Source organism: Phacochoerus africanus, chromosome 9 (assembly GCF_016906955.1).
Source record: "Phacochoerus africanus isolate WHEZ1 chromosome 9, ROS_Pafr_v1, whole genome shotgun sequence".
Taxonomy (NCBI): Eukaryota; Metazoa; Chordata; class Mammalia; order Artiodactyla; family Suidae; genus Phacochoerus; species Phacochoerus africanus.
The window spans coordinates 33,837,456-33,856,467 of record NC_062552.1 but is presented as its reverse complement, the minus strand read 5'-3'; the positions used below and the strand labels follow the sequence as shown (position 1 = coordinate 33,856,467).

General features: G+C 54.0%; 1 protein-coding gene across 2 annotated transcripts; it reads left to right on the top strand.

Annotated features, from left to right (window-relative positions):
* The first annotated feature begins 238 nt into the window (after positions 1-238).
* Positions 239-18,712, top strand: MTCH1 (mitochondrial carrier 1). Of its 2 annotated transcripts, none has more exons than XM_047795025.1 (12): positions 239-930; positions 5,344-5,428; positions 8,319-8,425; positions 8,763-8,840; positions 9,197-9,254; positions 9,546-9,597; positions 11,029-11,088; positions 13,491-13,584; positions 15,772-15,819; positions 15,995-16,062; positions 16,342-16,417; positions 17,848-18,712. In XM_047795025.1, the coding sequence occupies exons 1-12, from the start codon at positions 496-498 to the stop codon at positions 17,917-17,919; spliced, it is 1,233 nt and encodes a 410-aa protein (XP_047650981.1). In that variant the 5' UTR covers positions 239-495; the 3' UTR covers positions 17,920-18,712. The 2 variants fall into 2 exon arrangements, with proteins under 2 accessions (XP_047650981.1, XP_047650980.1); XM_047795024.1 differs by having other exon boundaries at positions 558-930; positions 13,491-13,635.
* The last annotated feature ends 300 nt before the right edge of the window (positions 18,713-19,012 follow it).

The following is a 19,012-nucleotide window of genomic DNA, read 5'->3' as shown; positions in this document are numbered from 1 at the left end:
GTAAATACGCAAGTACTTTTGAGCAAACGTATTTTCTAACCAGCAGCTGTGAGGGAGGTTGGCGGAGGCTCAACTGCAAAGAAGAATGACCACAACTGCCTAGGGGGCAGCCGGATTTGGCCTGGGGGGGAGGGAAAGGGAGTATGTCGAGGCCGGAGAGCGCGGAGGGGTTCGGCCAGCAGCAGGAGGCCGCAGGACTGGGATCCCGGCCGCAAAGGGTCGGGTCCAGAACTGCGGACAACACTCCGGGCCAGGGAGGGGGATTGCAAGCGCCTCAGACCAAATTGAGGGCGTTTGCGGAGCATCCGAGCACCGCCCCCGCCGCTCTCCTGGCCCCCCGGGGGAGCTCCCGCACTGGCGGCGGCCTTCACGGTCTCTGAGCCCACAGTCTGGGTCTCCTGCAACCACTGGCCCCCGGGCCACAGCCCAGCGCAGAGCCAGGCCCCAACCCCGACCCGGGGCCCACAACTGGCGCTTACAGCCAGCCGTCCCACGATGCCGCATACCCCCGCGGCCGCGAGTGGTGAGGTCCGGCCCCGCCCCCGACGCGCGAAGGGGCGGTGCGCCCGCCCGTCACGTGACGGGGGAGTGACCTCGCCGCCCGGCGCCATGGGGGCTTCGGACCCGGAAGTGGCGCCCTGGGCTCGCGGCGGTGCCGCGGGAATGGCGGGAGCCGGAGCAGGAGCAGGAGCTCGCGGCGGAGCGGCGGCGGGGGTCGAGGCCCGGGCTCGCGACCCGCCGCCCGCACACCGCGCGCACCCGCGCCACCCTCGGCCTGCGGCGCAACCCTCCGCCCGCAGGATGGACGGCGCGTCCGGGGGCCTGGGCTCCGGGGACAACGCCCCGACCACCGAGGCTCTTTTCGTGGCGCTGGGTGCAGGAGTGACGGCTCTCAGTCACCCGCTGCTCTACGTGAAGCTGCTCATCCAGGTGTGGAGCCAGGGGCGCCTTAGGGAGGCGGGGGCCAATGTGAAGGTGACAGGCCAGGGTCTGGAGAAGGATGGGGGCGGGGGAGGCAATGGCGGTGGATTGAGGAGAGGGGCGGGGACGGCGGGTTGATGCGCGGTAGGAGTGGGAGAGGAGGAAAGCGGCAAGTGATTTGAGGATGCAAGGGGCATGGGTTTGGGGGTGCAAGAGAAGGGGCAAAAGGTCAGCGTCAGATTTGGGAGAGAGGAAGGAACGAGGTGCAGGGGGAGGGGACGATGGAACGGATGACAGGTTTGGGAAATGAAAGAATGGAGGCGATGAACTTGCACTAGGAGAGAAGGGGCAGCATTTGGGGGTGAGGAAAGAAGCAACGATGGGGGGCGGGAAGTTTTGGCAAATGGCTGAGGAGGAGGTTTGGGGGCCAAGGCAGAGTATTCAGAAGATGGGCACATTTAAGGTGAAGGGAAGCAAGAACTCTGGATTTAATAGAGATGGACTTACAGTGGTTTGGAGGAAACAAAGGACTAGAGAGTCAGGTCCAAACGTTTAGGAAAGAAAAAGGGGCATTAGACTCCGGGGAGGAGGGGACGGGAGCATTAAATTTAACGGTGACAGAATTTGGTGCGAAAGGGCGGAGGCAGAGGATTTAACACCGGAGAGCTATCGGTTTAAGGAGATGGGGGCTCTGGACTTGATGGCGACGGCAGATTTGATGGGAGGAGGGGACGGTGATGACGTGCCTTGGGGGAGGGGAACAGATAGGGCGACACGGGGGCGGGGGAGGGGTAGTGGAGGTTTGTCTGGAAAGGGGAGCGAGGAGGAGGCTTTTGGGGGGAAAGGATGACGCATTTGGAGGAGAAAATTGAAGTCATGGTTGGGGAGGGGTATGGGCTGAAGGGTTACGAGCAAATTGGAATTGGGCAGAAGGGGCATTTGAAGCACAAGGTGGCAGGATGTGCAGGGACTGGCAGAAAATGAGACCAAGGTAGGATGTCTCTGGAATGGAGGCATGCAGGGGCACTTGGCATGTTTAGGGGGACCAGCAGTGCCTGACAGATGAATGGGGTTGCTTAAGAAAGGGAGAGATGGAGCTGGAAGGGGGTGGGTCTGGGATGGAGGAAGTGCATTTGGCAGAATTCGGTGGGTGTGACTGAGATGGGCGCCCTGTAGAGGATGGTTCTGGCCTGGAGACTGATATCTGAAGATTTAGCTTAGAATTTTCAGTTAAGGTGAGGGGAGGAGGTAAAAATTGAGATGACGACCTAACCAAAACTTGAGAATTAATTCAAGATGGGGCAAATGGGGATTGGATTTACTGCTCTGATGATGGCTGAAAAGTGGGAGATACAACTGAAATGAGAGGAACTTGAGAATAGAAGTAATTGAAATCTGGGGTCAGGAATGGGGGCACTGGATTTTGGAATGTGACGAGTATGACAAGGAATAAAGATATTCAGTCAGAGACGTTGGGTCACCTGACTAGAATCTAATTGCAACTGAGATTTGGAAACGGCCAACAGAGGAAGGTCAAAACTGACATTGGTCCTGACTTGGGAGTAAGAGCTTCTTACAAAATTTGGATTTAAAGCAACAGAGATTACAGATTTGAGAGAGAAATTGAGGCTTTGGAACTGGTGGTACCTGAGATGAGAAGTAAGGATGATAGAGCGAGACTGGGTGAGGGCTGGGACTTTAGGGTGGCCAGTAGGAGTGTCTGCAGAGTAGAGGATGCTGGAGTACAAGGAACTGGGGGGGGCCTCCCTGTGAAGGAAACTGGAAAATGGCTTCATTGTTTGGACCTTAGTAGATTTGGTTTACGAGTCTAAAAAGAAAATTGAAATAAGGGTCATTTGGAAAGGCAGTTGAGGAATGAGAGAGAATGGGGAATTGGGGATTGAGGAATGAGGGAGTCCAGAGGGTGAGAAGAACTGCCTGGTGGGTGAGTAAGGATAGGTAAGCCCAGTTGTGGTGACTGAAGTGCTCTATCCGTTTGAACGCAGCTGGTGTGGAGTGTAACATATTTGAGGGTGAAATTTTTTTTTGGCTGCTCCTGCGGCATGTGGAAGCTCCTAGTCCAGGGATGGAACCCACACCACAGCAGCGACCCTAACCACTGCAGTGACAACACTGGATGCCACAAGAGAACTTCCTGAGGGTGAAATCTTAACAGGAATAGCTTGGGAATCAGAGATAACATTTTGCAAAAAAGCAGATCCCAGTTTAGGTTTGAGTGGCAGGATGGAGTGGCAGATTTGGCAGTGGTCTGCATTAAATGAGTAAGAATGCAGTGCCTAAGATCAAGGATCATCGGTGTTAGGTTTGAAGACTTGGAAATTTGAGGGACTGGGTCTGCCAGTATCTTTTATAGAGCCGCAGCTTGGGCTCTGGTTAGGTCAAAGTTAACAGGTTTGGGGATCAAGTTGGGTGAATAGACTTGGGAACACTTAATGAAAACTCGAGAGTGAGGGAAATAGGGGTGAGATACAGCCTGTGTGCCTTTGATAACCTGGGTAGGAGCTATGGGAATACGGAGTAAAGGGACTCAGCAAGTTTAAGGGTGGAATTGAAATAGAGGGGGCTCCCCGGTTGTGGTGACTAGACTGGGTAAGGCAGCAAAACAACACTGGCTCAGACTGAGAGTTGAGGGTATAAAGGGAATACTCCCGTATGAGAGAACAAAATCAAAACTAACTCCAGAAACTTTAAGCATTTAATCCAGAAGGGGAAAGATCTGGAAGGGGAGGGCTAACTGCTTGGGTCAGCTGGCTCATCCCTTTCCTGCAATTCCCCTGGGTTAGAATTTTTTTTTTTTTTTTTTTTAAAGGAAGGTCTCCATGGAGACACTCTTGGAGAGTGTTTAATTTATAATCGGTAACCTGTCACGTAGCTCAGAATCCCATTCACAAGGGACAGCCTGAACTTTCAGAAACACTTGACGAAAGTGAAGAGGAAAGGAAATGGAGCCCAGAAAACACTAGAAACATACCTGGTTCCACCTATAAGGCAGAGCCTCCCACCTCTGCTGTTTCTACCCTCTTCCACATCCAAGAGGGGCTCCTCTGGTCCACAGGTTCGTCTGGCCTGCTCTGAGGGCAGGGGCTGGTGGCCTGGCCTCCTGCCAGGGAACAGCCTTCTCACACCCCAGTAAGGTGCTGATCCTTGCTTCTCGCCTGGCAGCAGAGAACCTTCTCGTTAAATGGCAGCATACCACATGGCCTCACCCCTCAGGAGAGAACTCTCCTCCTCACATGGGTTTGGGTGGCTTGGTCCTTCACCCACCTGTGAGTTTGGCAGATAAGAATTATGATAACCCCACAGAAATGAGGAGGTCAGGGTTCCCACTGCGGCACAACAGGATTGGCAGCATCTCCAGAGCACTAGGACCCAAGTTCAACCCCTGGCCAAGCACAGTGGGTTAAGGATCTGGCGTTACCACAACTATGGCGTAGGTCGTAACTGCAGCTCAGATCTGATCCCTGGCCTGGGGACTCCACATGCAGTGGGTTGGCCAAGAAAGAAAAGAAAAATCAAAGGAAATGAGGAAGTCATTCTGTCACAGGAAAGTAGGGAAAGAGGGTGGTCAGGGTTAGATCACAGTTGAGGAGTTTGAGGAGCAGCTGGCATTTGAGGTGACAGTTTGCTCTGCCCAGGGGTGAGAGGGACAGATGAGTTGACACTCACGGTGGGTGCAGTAGGAAATCTGAGTGCAGGGTGAGTGAGCGATCTGAAGTTTAGGGCTAAGATTTGGATGCGATGTGTTTTGGTGTGGGCACACTTTGGATCAAGACTTGCCTGGAGTTTTTAACCTGGAGATGAGAATTAACTGAGATTTTTTTCTGGGATGAGCATGGGGTTTTAAGTACATAAACGTGGGGGTTTTCTGCACTGGAAATATCTGGAATTGGAAGGTAAGAATGTTGAGGGTGGGGTGACAGTTTGCGGTAAGGGTGGTGTCTGGGCCTGGCCCTTTCTGTGCATTGGGGAGATGATGTGATGCTGATAGTTATGGACACTGTCTTGGTTAGGATGAAATTTCAGGTACATTAAGTTCCTATTGTAGCTCATTGGGTTAAGAACCTGACTGATATCCATGAGGATGTGGGTTCAGTCTCTGGCCTCACTCGGTGGATTAAGGATCCGGCGTTGCTATAGACTGCAGCGTAGATCTCAGCTGTAGCTTGGATCTGGCATTGCTGTGGTGTAGGCTGGGAAATGTGGCTCCGATTCGACCCCTAGCCTGGGAACGTCCATATGCTGTGGGTAGGGGCCCTACAAAGACCAAATAAAATTTCAGGTACACTTTCATGGGGAGAACATCAACCAGAGCTGCTTTAGACTTTGTGGGAAAGATGAGAAGCAGTGAGACTGCATCCATAGCAGAATCTGACTTTACCTTTGTTTTTGTTGATTCTGAAGGTGGGTCATGAGCCGATGCCCCCCACCATTGGGACCAATGTGTTGGGGAGGAAGGTCCTCTACCTGCCGAGCTTCTTCACCTACGGTGAGTGTGCTTCCCAGGCAGGAAAGCCTACACTGAGATGAAAAAGAAGCGTCACACAGGGAGCAGGCCCAGGTGGCCCCAGGGAACATGCCAGGCAGCACAGGGTACCCAGAGTGGGAGCCGGCATGGAAGAGAGGTCAGAGGCAGCTTTGGTCCAGCTCCTCTGCCTGCGCTGCCAGCCATCAGCCCAGGCGACAGTAAGACACCTGGGAGGAGGGCAGTCCAGGACGATGGTCCCTCTCATCCTGGCCACCCCAGGCTGTGCCTGGAAGCGGGGGTGCGGGTAGTTTGCCTTTCACCTTCTGAGCAGACCAGCTGCCCTGTCCCTGTTAGCCATTCTTCTGCCTTCCTGCTGCTCCAGCAGGAGACCTGTTGGGGCCTCCTGGATTCCTTTCCTTTGTCCTGTCCCCCTGAGTTCTCCAAGCAGTGGTGCCTGCTCACTTGGGTACTTCCTTTCCCCGGCGACGGAACAGTACAGGTGCTTCACCTCTGAAGTGCCCTGATCAGCTGCCTGGGCTCAGGCGGGCCACCAGCTACCCTGGCCCCAGACTTGCCAACTTCTTCACACCCAGCCCTTCACACAAGCACCCTGCTCTCAGCCGCCCACGGCTCCGCCTGCCAGAGGTCTCTCCATCAAGAAGCCCACCATGGTGGGGCTGGCCTGATACCCGCAAAGCCCACATGGCTGCCAGTGCTGCTCACCCCCTGGCCCACAGCTGGCCAAGGCCATTTCAAATCTCCCATCCCTGTCCCCTCCCAGTCCCCACCCGCACCGCCCTCTCTAAATGGACCCTTGCTCTCTGCTTTTACAGCCAGGCTGATCCTCTTATGCTTCCTCCACCTCTGCGCATCTTATCCATCTGGTCAGAATGTTCTCTGAAAGCCTTTCTTTCTGCAAATAACTTGGGGCCTCGCCTCCAGTCACCATTTTTTTCACTTCACACACTGATGGCCAAATCTGATGTCATGTTTCTCTTCCAGTTTTGCCGCCTGGTTGTTGAGTCCAGTGTGGGGTCAGGCAGAACATGTTGCTTTGTGGGCAAATCTGTTCATATTTGCTTCTTTTGAAAATTGTCAGTGTAGGGGAGGAGGACGACTCAGATTCAAGAATCCCCCCCCGCCCAGTACAACGAAGCCAGTATATAGAATGAACGCTGGATTTGTAGAAGGCGGGGGTGGTGGGCCGCCAGCCCCTCCGTGTGGGTCCTCTGTACACGGCTATGCTTGCTTGACCCACAGAGAGGCTGGAATCCAGACAGGCTCTGCCCATGTCGCATAGTCATTCCCAAAAGGACTCAGGGTGGAGGGGTCTTGACAGTTGTTTTATTGTGTCTTGCAAAGATGAGCAGACTTCTGAGGTGCACTCCCTCCCTATTTACGTAAATGCTGTTTCAGTCCAGACATTGTAAGCAGTTGCCCTGTGGGCCTTTCCGATACCACCCCTGCTTTTGAAGTGGGGTTGGGGCTCCGCTGTCTGGCTGTCCAGAGATTGTCTGGACAGAATCTACTCCCCATCACTGTGAAAAGTGCCACAGCTGCCGTGACATTCTTTGATGTTCTCCTCGGAGAGGACTTCCTGGAGAGGTTTCGGAGGCCTGCAGAGAAACCATGGAATGATAGAGCCCCTGGCCAGCCAGGGGCCATCTGGTCCCACAAGGCCTCTCTGGGCCTTGCTGCACACCATTCTCTGCTCTCACTTGTTCATAATTCAGCTCTGAGATGGGGAGAAATAGGGTTCTTTATTCCTTTCTTTTTTTTTTTTTTTCTGTGTGCAAATCAGATAGAGGTTAAGTGTCCTGCTGGAGATCACACTCAGGCTTTATCCGCACCAGCTTCCTTCTGCTGGCTGGAGCTCCCCTCCCCAGAACAAACTTTCTGCCTGTTCTCTCTGCGAATCTCGGCGCGTCCTTGCCACATCGCCAGGCGTCCTCTCTCCTCCTGCTCCTCTCTTTCCAGCCCCACCCCCACCTCAGGAAGCCAGGCACGCAGGTAGCAGGTACTCTCAGCCCAGGGAAAGCCCTTGCCAGCTGCCGCTTGGAATTGCGGGTTGGCCGACAAGTGGCAGAGGAGAGAACGGTACTTAAGTTGCTGAGTTGGGGTTCCTGGTTCCTGCCACTGTGTGGTGCTGGAGAGCCAGAGTTGCAGGTCTGAGGGGAGCACATTGTCTGAGGGAATGTTCTGTTAGCTTCCAAGTGCACAGGTTTATGAAAAGGCCTCTCCTTTTTGAACGTCGTTTAAAAGCTGATATGGAATAAAACAACAAAACATTAAGAAAATAGCCTTTTCAAGACCCTAATGAAAGAACACTGACTCAGACAGGGAGTGTCCAGCGTCCCCAACCACTTCAGTTTTTCTGTAGAATAGTTCATCAGTACCTCTGATTTAGTTACTTCACCTGTTTCCCCCCATTATTATGTGATTAATAAATGCCAATAGGTGCCAGGTGGGATCCTGGATGCAGCACAGTGACAAGTTGGGGGCAACCCTCTTTGTGGGTGCTCGGGGGACACTGGTTGCAAACTTCATCGTTGCCTGTGGGCAGTTTTTTTCTTTCCTGGAGAAAAATGTCTTTCATAAGCAACAGACCTGGCTCCTAAGTTGCAGCACTTAAGTTGCTGAGTTGAAAAACTGTGGCTAAGCTTGCCAAGTAGATTTGTCAAAGCTACAAAAGAGAAAATGTGTGGACTTGTCAAAAAATATGTTTTGAAGCTAGAGGAGACATTTGGGGGGTGGGGCTGGTTGTTTCTGGGGTCCTGGACGACGCTCCCTTCTGTGACTGAGGTCAGCGTGTGCTGAGGGCGACAGGCTGCATCCCGTCTGGGTGTGAATGTGACCCAGGAGTGGGTGCGTCTGGACTGGGCGTGACGCTGCCACCTCTGCTTTCTCATAGCCAAGTACATTGTGCAAGTGGATGGGAAAATAGGGCTGTTCCGAGGCCTGAGCCCCCGGCTGATGTCCAACGCCCTCTCCACCGTGACCCGGGGCAGCATGAAGAAGGTGAGCCCCAGGTTCCCCAGAGCTCCCTGCCACCCCCGGAGGCAGCCGTGTGCACCAGTCCTGCTTCTCTGCTTCCAGACAGAGCCAGGCTCCACCCCAGCACCAAGGCCAGACTCCAGACCTTGGTGGTCTGGCGCTGGGTCTGAGCAGCTGGCAAGTCCACCCGCCTTCTCACAGCTGCGACCCCAGGCAGGAGCTTTTCCCCTGAGGCAGGCCCTGCTGGTGGATGCTGCCAAGAAAATCATAGGAGCTGCTTCCTGTCCTCTCCCTCCCTTCAAAGTTGTATCCAAGAGGCATGGCTGTGCTTTGCTTTTGAACTTCATTCTTTGCATCTTAGGTTTTCCCTCCCGATGAGATCGAGCAGGTGTCCAACAAGGATGACATGAAGACTTCTCTGAAGAAGGTGGTGAAGGAGGTGGGTATCTGGAGTTGGAGAGGGGAGTCTGAGTGTTTCTCATCGTCAAGCTGGGCAGGTCACTGGAGCGTCACAGAGTGGGTCCTCCCGTGTGCATGGCGGGGTGGGGTGTGGAAGCAGCCCCAGTGTGGACGATGCTGGAAATGCCTCTCAGCTGCTGTGGGGCCTGGCCTGGGACCCAGCAGCACTCCCGGGTAGAGGGAGTTGTGTGCCGGTGACGAGGGTCATCTGAGGTAGACCGACTCCACTTGAGGGCTGCGGGGTCCTGGTTTCCCCCCGTAAGTGCTCACAGCTCCCCGTGAGTGCCAGTTCCAGAGAGAGGCCGGACTGAGTGCCTGCCTTCTGCTTTCTTGCAGACCTCCTATGAGATGATGATGCAGTGCGTGTCCCGCATGCTGGCCCACCCCCTGCATGGTGAGCCGCCCCCTTGGAGGCTGCGTCTCCGCCTTGGGGTGACCCCTTGAGGACTGTAGCTGGGCAGCGGTAGGACTCCAGGGAAATGGTACCGGGATTGGCCAGGAGTCCTGGCAGAAGGGATGGATGCTGTGGTCACGGGGTGTGACGGGGAACCCCAGAGGCCCTCCTCTGCTCCTGCGCCCTGATGCAGGCTCTATTGTGCAGGGGCCACCGTGCTGGCCACTCCAGAGCTGGGAAGTCATGGGCTTTGGCCACCATGTCACTTGTGTGTGTTTTCTTTCTCCTCAGTCATCTCAATGCGCTGCATGGTCCAGTTTGTGGGACGGGAGGCCAAGTACAGGTGGGTGATTCTTCTCCAAATTGGCTATTCAGAGCCTGCCAGTATAGGCCCTGCTGGGGTCAGCTGCTGCCCCTTTTCTGCCCCAGTTCTAACGTGCTAGCTTCAGAGGAATGGGATGGTAGCTTCTGTAGTCCCTCTCTCGTCCGGAGCTGCCCTGAATGAGCCTAGATGTCCTGAGGAGAGCAGGTGGGACCAGAGTCTGCTGAGACTGGGAGTCCTGGTGGGGCTCCCTCCTTGACTCCCAGGCTATGCCTTAGCCATTTCTCCAGCTGTCACAGAAGCTGGTTAACAGCTCCTTTCATCCTCAGCCAAGTGCTGGCCACCCTGTGGCATTGTTTACCAAATACTTAGCCAGCACCTGCTGTACCTGGCACTGAGCTGGGTGCTTTGGCAGCCTAGGTGTGTTGACACAGTCCTTCCTGGGGCACTTGTGCCCTCCCTGCTCCTCTGAGGCTCAGGGCAGGACAGGAGATGGATCCTGGAGGCATGTGGCAGGAGGCTACATCTGCTCCCCTTCCTCTCTCGGATTCTTGTTTCCTGGGTTCAGCTGTTTTCTGCAGCTGTCCTTGAGGCCACTGTCCCGGGAAGCCTGGCTGCCGTGGTGCCTCATTTTGGGTTCACTCATGGGAAATTGGCCCATTCTCCCCAGACTGAAACTCAGCGTTGGCAGGCGGGACCAGGAGGGGATGATCTGGCTCAGAGCCCAGTGGGCTGAACCATGGGCCTGAGAAGAAGGGTAATGAGGCCTGGCAGGGCTCCAGCTACCCCTGTCTTTCTCCTGGCTGCCCCCCTCAGCCCCTCAGCTTTGCAGAGCCTCCATGCCAGATAGGCCATTTGGCACTTCACGGGTCACAGAGGTGGCTCTTGAGCCTACTTTGCGTGTCAAACCTAAGAACCCCCAGCCTGTGCCCTGATCTCTGACTGGTGCTGTGGCTGCATTAGAGCCTCACGGGCTCCCTGCTAGGGAGGGCAAGGCACCCTTTCCCAGGCTGTGTCTGGACGGTCTGATCTGTTCCTTCTCTGCCCTCGCCACCTGCCTCCTCTCTCTGTCGGGCACACAGGCTTCTCTGCCAGAAGGTGGTCAGCCAGAAATAAGCACTAGGGCCAGACAGGAGACGGCCGTCGCCTCTGCAGCGGCGCAGGCTGGAAGGGTCATTCCCACATTCCAGATCCACAGAAGCAGCAGTAGAGAACCAGGGCGCTGTCCCTGGGTGGTTGGGTTTCCAGTCTCCATGGACAGTGTGGACACCCCTCGCCCCCAAACAAGAGCTCTGAGCTTCTCCACACGGGTTCTGCCTGGTAACAGGAACCTTCCGTCCCTGTCCTGGTCAGGACCAGATGGCCGTGAGCAGGAATGGTAGGCTCCGCTCTGCACAGGCCTGGGCTTCTCCAGGGTGACCGGGTGACCTCGTATCCCTGTGTTCTCCACAGCGGCGTGTTGAGCTCCATTGGGAAGATTTTCAAAGAAGAGGGGCTGCTGGGATTCTTTGTGTACGTGAGTTTATACGCTCCAGAACTGGCCACAGGGCACGGCTCTACTAACAGGCACCTTCTCAACCTCCCAGGCCGCAGCTGCCGGCCTCAGACTAACCACAGGGCTCTGTCCCCGCCTGAGTAGCCGCACCTCAGCCCGTAGAGCTCCACAGCATGTGTGTTCTGTGATCGTCGGGACAAAGCTGCACAGCTCTTTCCAGATCACGGCTCACGCAGAAATGGTACTGTTTGTCCAGCACGCTGGGCGGGGAGGGGGTGGACTCACTTCCCCCACCCTCCCAACCTCACTGCCCCTCCCATCCGGTTGCTCTGGGGCTGGTCTCAGGAGGTCTTTAGGTCTTCCATCGCCCTTGGTTTCACTGCCAAAAAATAACGGGAAGTCTGTGACTGGGACTGAGGTCGAGCCCTGGCAGCTCCCAGGCTGACTCCAGCTGATGGACACAGCATTTCTGACAGATTAGTTCCTCATAGTCAACATTCAGGGTACTTCCTTTAACAATCTTTCTTTCTGGCTTCTCTTGAAAAGTCAAGGCCTGGTCCCACTGGTAGGCGTGTATTTCTGCAGAGCAGCCATCGGCGGGGCCCTTGACCTCCTGAAGGCTCTGGGCCCCCTGCCCTCCGTGTGTCTCACACCCACCTTCCTTCCCCTATAAAGGAAGCTCAGCCCAAAAAGACTGAACTGCAAACAGAACCAGAGGCCAGGTCTGGCCAGTGACGTACATGCCATTGTGTACACAGTATACTAGACAAGGGACTCTGTTAACTCATGTCATAGTTTCCTAGTCACGAGGTGTCCCACATGTAGGCGTATGTGTGGGTGTGTGTGTACATGGTTCCCATTAGGAGGTGATTTCGCCCCAGGGGACATTGTAATGGGAGACATCTTATGGTTGTCGCAGCTGGGATCTAGTGGGTAGAAGCCAGGATGCTGCTAAAGATCCTGCAAGGCAGAGGTCAGCCCTTCAGCAAGAATTACTCAGCCCTAAATGTTGATGGTTCCAAGGTTGACAAAACCTGATTTACACACACACATTTATGTATAGATGTACACACACACGTGTAAAATAATACTTGCCTATATGACTGGTATTTCAGACTCTAAAACCCCACCCTGGGCATTTTTCACACTCATCGTCTATGTTCTGTTCTGGTGTGTGAATAGGATTCCTGCACACCAGATTCTCACCCATTGGGTTCTTTTTCTCTTCCCGTGTTTGTAAAACAGGTGATACATGTACTCAGCACTGACTACATGTGTGAAAAGTCAGTCTGAACACAGGTGAAGGCAACAGGATTGGAAATTGCATTCAGGAAGATTCATTTTATCACTATCTCCCATATCATACATATGTCCTGGTATGAGGGATATTAATAAGTCTTGTGAACTTTTCAGAAATTTTGAAATAAGATTTTTAAAAATTCAAAAATCAATGATGCATCACCTCTTGAAGAGATAGCCATTCTCATGGAGTTGCTCCAAGTCATTTTATACCTAAACAAGCAAATAAACATTTAAAAAATAAGTGGCACACAGGACCCACTGATCATAGGTCTGGCTCTTTGGCCTCAGCAGTGTATCTTAGGGAAGCTTCCAAATGGTAGGACTGCTTATGCTAAAGGCTGTCACTTTATTTATTTATTTATTTTTAAATTTATTAGCTTTTTAGGGCTGCACCTGTGGCATATGGAGTTTCCCAGGCTAGGGGTCGAATTGAAGCTGTAGCCACTGGTCTACACCACAGCCACAGCAACGCGGGATCTGAGCCACGTGTGTGACCTATACCACAGCTCACAGCAATGCTGGATCCCTGACCCACTGAGCGAGGCCAGGGATCAAACCCGCATCCTCATGGATACCAGTCGGATTTGTTTCTGTGCCACATTGGGAATTCCCAAGGCTTTAAAAGTCAGCCCTCCTTGCAAAAGCTTATATGGAATATCTTTAGTGCAACATTCCAGGGGTGAAGGCACAGATGCATTGAGCCAAGTGTCTTGTGAGAGTTGATTAGGTAGAGAGACCAGGGGGAAACTGCTAAGGTACTCTTTCATCTGCATTTGAAAATCCAAGATTTTGCATCATTCACATCTTAAGGCCAGCTTCTGTGATTTGAAAGCTTATGCTTGCGAGAGCATAAGCTAAACTTGTGGTGTCAGATACGGCATATCAAACACACACACACCCCCTCCCGTCCCCGCACTCCCGTGGAGAAAGGAACGCTGCTTTCCTAGTATGAATGGCTGTTGGCCATGCGGCCTGTGTAGGCTCCTTCCTGATGTGATGCCTGTTGATAATGCTGAAGTTCTGAGCTTGGAACATCCTTGCCTGCTTCCTGGGATGGAGGCCCCCAGGAAATGATCCCCTCCTGCCCCTGCTCATCTTTGCTCACCTTGTTTTTTAGTGGCTTAATCCCTCACCTCCTGGGAGATGTGGTTTTCTTGTGGGGCTGTAACCTGCTGGCCCATTTCATCAATGCCTACCTGGTGGATGACAGCGTGAGTGACACCCCAGGGGGGCTGGGGAACGACCAGAATCCAGGTTCCCAGGTTGGTTGGAACAAGGACTTGTCCATCTTTCCATGTACTGCTAGTGCCCAGGGTCTGCGGCAGACTTGAGGACTCTGGGATTCTGAGCACCAGGCCTTGGGGGCTAGACAGGGCCTTGGGGGAGGGGGCTCAGGAGAAGACCTGGCCTCTGAGAGAATAGCCTTGAGAGACGAGATGGGTAACTGAACGTCCTGGGGTTTATAGCTGCTCATCCCCAGGGAAGCTTCTCAGATAAAATAGACCCCAGCTTTTCCAAGGCTGGCTTGAGGCAGTGACCCAGCTAGGGCTCAGAAAATCGTGACATAGACCGGCTAATAATAGCCTAATAACCCTTTCACTTTGGCTTAGTGTTTATGCTTGTTTTGTTTTTTTTTTTGTTTTTTTTTTGTTTTTGTAATGGCTTCTCCCGTGGCATATGGAAGTTCCCAGGGCAAGGATTGAATCAGAGCCACAGCTGCTGCAACGCCAGATCTTTTAACCCACTGAGCCGGGCCAGGTATCAAACCTACACCTCCCCAGCGACCTGAGCCAATGCAGTCGGATTCTTAACCCACTGTGCACAGTGGGAACTGTTTTATGCTCTTGAAAGTCCTTTTGTGAACATTATGACATTTGATCCCGACAGTGCCCTAGTGGTGAAGGGAACAGAGCAGGTATAACATCCTGCTTTACAGATGCATTGAGACCCAGAGACTGAAGGGCTCTCCAGGGGCACTGGGCTGGGACTCAGTCTTTCCCTGTGCTGGACTGCGGTGCCTTCTTCCTAAGGTTTCTCAGTCAGCTAGGAAGAGTATTGTGCAGGCGCTCCCCACTGTGTGGTTAGCAGCCATCTCCACAGCCTGGCGGGCACTGACCTCTCTGCAGATTGGGTCAGGTCTCGGGAGCCCTTGGTCCCTGTAAAAGGCACTTGTTGAGGAAAGGTATCTGGGAATTTGATAGTTTGGCTGGTTCTGCCTGAACTCAGATAGGAGGTGGGGAGCAGTGACGGACAGGGCTTCCTGGGAGCTGGGACCTGTCTGCCAGGATCACCTTGTGAGGTATGGGGGGAGGAGGGGGCTCCTAGTCTCCGTGTGTCTGTGTCTGGGCCCCGGAAGGGCGGCTCTGGGGGGCGGCTCTGGGAAGGTGTCTGTGTGGGGAGGAGTGCCCGCCCCCGCTGAGAGCTCTGCTCCAAGGGAAACCGAGGCTGTTTGACTTGGGTGGGCAAGTCTTACTGGCCTTTTGGTGTAAGCAAATTCAGGTGGCTCCATGGAGACCAGCTCCTACCTACAATTACAGCGGCACTGCCATGGCCCTGCCCTTTCTCAGGGCGTTATGAGTGGACGAGCTGCTGCTGTCGCATGCAGAACAAGGCTGGGACAGCTAGGTGTCCTGGGAGAGGATGTCCTGCAGCTGAATGGTTTCCCCCAACCCGAGTGAGCAGGTGTTTGAGCAGGGCTGCTGCACTTCCCTCACTGACAACAGCAGCAAGCGCTTCATTGACAGAATTTTTCAAGTGCTCTTCTACCTGTGGCTTAAAAGTTAAGATGAGGCTGCCACGCGGGCAGAGGGCAGAGCAGACCTCCACCCAGGGTGGCCATGTCACAGGAAGCTGAGAGAGGGGTAGTCACCTTTCCTCGTTGAGGGCTGTTTTTGTGGCAAAGCTGAATTCAGGAGTTGGGGGCTGAAGGGGACAAGAGCTTGGTGAGGGCGGAGCATCAGTAAGCCCTGAGTTCTCCCTTCACCTTTTACCAGAGGACCCAGAATTCAGTGTCTGGATATTTGGGTGGGTGTGAGGACTTACTGTGGGCCCAGCTCTGGGCACAGGTCAAGGCAGACAAAGGCCCGGCCCTTGCAGCTCAGAGGCCACAGCCCGTGGTCCCACCTGTGTGGTCTTCATTGCTCACTGTCCCCAGCTGGGTCACAGGTCCCTTCAGTTTGGTTATCCCACTTCTGCCTTCCGGCTCTCCTCTTGCCTCTGATCACAAGGCCATGGAAGCCACTGGCAGGCCCTGAAAGGGAGCGGAGCACAGCACGTACAGTGGGTGGGGCCGGTGAAGGGGGCCACAGACTGGGCCGCATGGCCAGGCGGGAGCCTGTGAGTCTGAAGTCTGTGTCCCAAGGTAACTGGGGCAAACTGGTCTTCCTTTCTGTCTCCAGTTCAGCCAGGCCCTGGCCATCCGCAGCTACACCAAATTTGTGATGGGGGTAAGTCAAGCCAGCTGCTTTTCCCTCTGTGCCAAGGGCCTGGGGAGGGGGGACCCAGGAGGCCAGCTCTGGTGGTGGCTGGAGGCAGGCCTCTGTAGGGGGTGTGGGCCCAGTGTGTCTCTGCTCCCTGAGCCCAGGGCGGCAGTGGGCAGCTCCCTGACACGTGTCCCCGCAGATTGCAGTGAGCATGCTGACCTACCCCTTCCTGCTGGTTGGTGACCTCATGGCTGTGAACAACTGTGGGTACGTGTGCGCCCCGCCACTGGGCACCTTGCCGAGTCTCCTGGGGGGGGGGGGGTGCCTGGCTGGGCGCATCCAATGCTCTGCCCCCTCCTGCCCAGCCTCTGTGTGGGCTTAGCCCAGCAGGCACCCGGGCATCCTCTGGGATTCATCGGACCCTTTGGGATGAAGCTGTGATTCAGCCTGGGTGGTGGCAGCTCCAAGCCATTCTGTCACGAGGGCTCCTTTTCCTTGGCTGATCCGTTTGTTCTCTGGGTCTAACCTGCTCTCCTTCCCGGGCAGGCTGCAGGCCGGGCTCCCCCCTTACTCCCCAGTGTTCAAGTCCTGGATCCACTGCTGGAAGTACCTGAGCGTGCAGGTAAGCATGCTTCCCAGGGGCAGGGTTTCCCCACTTTCCCGCCTCATTGATCAGGGGAAAAAAGGAGGGATAAGGAGAATGCGTAGACTCTTGGTTTGAGGTATTTCAATTAAATTTTCACTGTATTTTAGAAAGGATTTGAAGTAGATGGATCTGGATTTATTTAAAAATTACACAGCAGACTTGTAAATCAACTAAACTTCAATAAAATTTTAATTTTAATTTTGTTTTATTTTATTTTTTGTCTTTTTTTTTTCAGGGCCGCACTCGGCACATGGAGGGTTCCAGCCCAGGGGTCAAATCAGGAGGTATAGCTGCCAGCCACAGCCACAGCAACACCAGATCCGAGCCATGTCTGCGACCTACGCCACAGCTTATGGCAATGCCGGATCCTTAACCCACCCCACTGACCAAGGCCAGGATCAAACCCACATCCTCACAGATACAAGTCGTGTTTGTTAACGGCTGAGCCACGACCAGAACTCCCAATAAAAGTTTTTAAAATGGAAAAAAAAAAATTACACATCAGACAAGGTCTTCCTGACTCTTAAAGACTCTTGGAACCGGTATGAAGGAGCCCATGGGGGTAGGTGGAGAAACCCAAGAACTTTTTTTTTCTTTTTTGGCCTGACCTTCTGCATGTGTAAGTTCCTGGGCCACTGCAGTGACAACACCAGATCCTTAAAACCACTGTGCTGCAAGGAACTTCCCAAGAACTTACACTGCGAGTAACCCAGGCTGAAAATGCAGCTGCCAGCCCTTCCCTCCTGCAGGACTTCCCAGCTGCCCAGGGAAGCCTGGGCTGGGCCACGTTGAGTGCTTGGCCAGGGCGCCATTCTTGAGATTTCTGTGTTCTGTGCCTAAGCACCCTTCTACTGGCTGGAGCTCTAGGGCTGAGAGGTCAAGGATCCAGGAGGTTGGCTCAGAGCAGGTTTATGTCTTTTCCTGGCCTTGGTTGGCCTCTCAGTAAAATGGGGCAGTGGTCTGGGGAGGAGGAGCCAGCATGCTGACTGGCCTCAAGGTTGAGAAAAGGACGACTGAGAGGGAAGCAGGGAGACCAGAGACAGAGGTGGGTCTTCCCAGCGATTCCAATTGGTTCTCCATACATCTGAGCATATCTGTGGTGTTGGAGGACCTGGACCACGTGGGCTCTGAAGCCAGAAAGGCAGCCAGTCTCCTCTGGAGTTTCCTACTCAGCAGCCCCATCGACAGTGGACACCTCAAGGCATGAAGTGAACTGCTCCCTTGTGCTTCAGCACAGAGCAGGTTCTGACCTTGGTCTCTAGGAATGCAAAACCTAGGTCCTCCACCTCCAACCCTGGGGGCCCTGAGCTGTCAGGCCCTTCCTTGTCTCACCCTGGCCTTGCTCTGGGGTGTATTGATGGGAAGCACAGCCTCCCCTTTCACTGACCTGACTCCTTCCAACCCAGGGCCAGCTCTTCCGTGGCTCCAGCCTGCTTTTCCGCCGGGTGTCATCAGGATCGTGTTTTGCCCTGGAGTAACCTGAATCACCAAGAAAAAAAAAGGAAAAACAAAAACAAAAACAAAACAACCACCCAGTCTCAGCCTGGCCACCATGCGTGAGGCCTGATCATCTCCGGGCACCTGTAAGACGACCAACCCAGCAACACCTAGCACAGCTGGGCTTTGGTTTCCATATTTGCCATGTGTCTGTCCAGAAGCAGGGGTTGGGTGGGGATAAGGCTTCGCCCAGTGGATTGTTCACCATTGCACCTGGGAAAGGTGGGGTGAGGCTGGGGAACTGGGGCAGAGTCCTCTCCCTTTGTGGATTTGCCGAGTCTGCCCTGTGCAGGGGGCCAGAGAATGGCTTGCGGGCGCCCAGGTTGGATGGGTGAAGGCTCACAGGGTCAGGTCCCACCCCCCAGCCACACCCCTCAAGTCAGCCCCAGGCTCCATTCCTGCAGCTCAGCTGGGAGTGTCGCTCTCCTGCTCTGTAAATACAGCTCGATCCCCTTCATGAGGCCACCATCATGTCCAGGCCTATGCTAGGAAGCTCTCGCTAGGTTCTGCCTTCGTTTTTCTCAACACTACTTTTCTGATGAGAAGGCAGCACCTTCTGAATGGGAAATCATGTGACCGCCCAGAATGTATCGCCCTTGTCCAGTGTTCATTGGTTTAATGGTGATGCCTCATGTGCAGGATCTGGTTGTTACCTGTTCAGTTGTAAACACCCAGACATTAGACAGATCAGTGTCTCTAGTCCTACCCAGTTTCAAGTTCCTAATACGATCTGACCCTTTCTCCCCCAAATAAATGTATTGGTGGTGATTTGGAGTTTTGTGGAGTCTCTTTTATTTTTAGGAGCTTAACTCTCTGCAGGGTCTTTTTCAGTCCTTTGTGGTCATGTGGGAAAGGGCTGTAAAGCAATAGGGCTGGGGCCAGCCAAGCCTGGGCATGAGAAGGGCCTGAACTTAGTGGAGGTCAGCCTGGTGGTGTTGGTGGGGGAGGGGGGACACTGGGCAGTTTTCTGAATGAGACAAGGCTGAGATGCCAGCTCACAGAGCAACAGCTAGTGCATAGGCCTGTTCCCAGGGAGACAAGCCCTTTTAGTTCCTTCCAAGCTTCAGAAAATGT

What these genes read in the sequence shown, in the direction of transcription:
- MTCH1 (XM_047795025.1), top strand. Translation starts at nt 496, where the DNA reads ATGCCGCATACCCCCGCGGCCGCGAGTGGTGAGGTCCGGCCCCGCCCC. An exon ending in ACGTGAAGCTGCTCATCCAG is followed by an intron (nt 931 to 5,343) that starts GTGTGGAGCCAG and finishes TTGATTCTGAAG; the next exon opens with GTGGGTCATGAGCCGATGCC. An exon ending in GGACGGGAGGCCAAGTACAG is followed by an intron (nt 9,598 to 11,028) that starts GTGGGTGATTCT and finishes TGTTCTCCACAG; the next exon opens with CGGCGTGTTGAGCTCCATTG.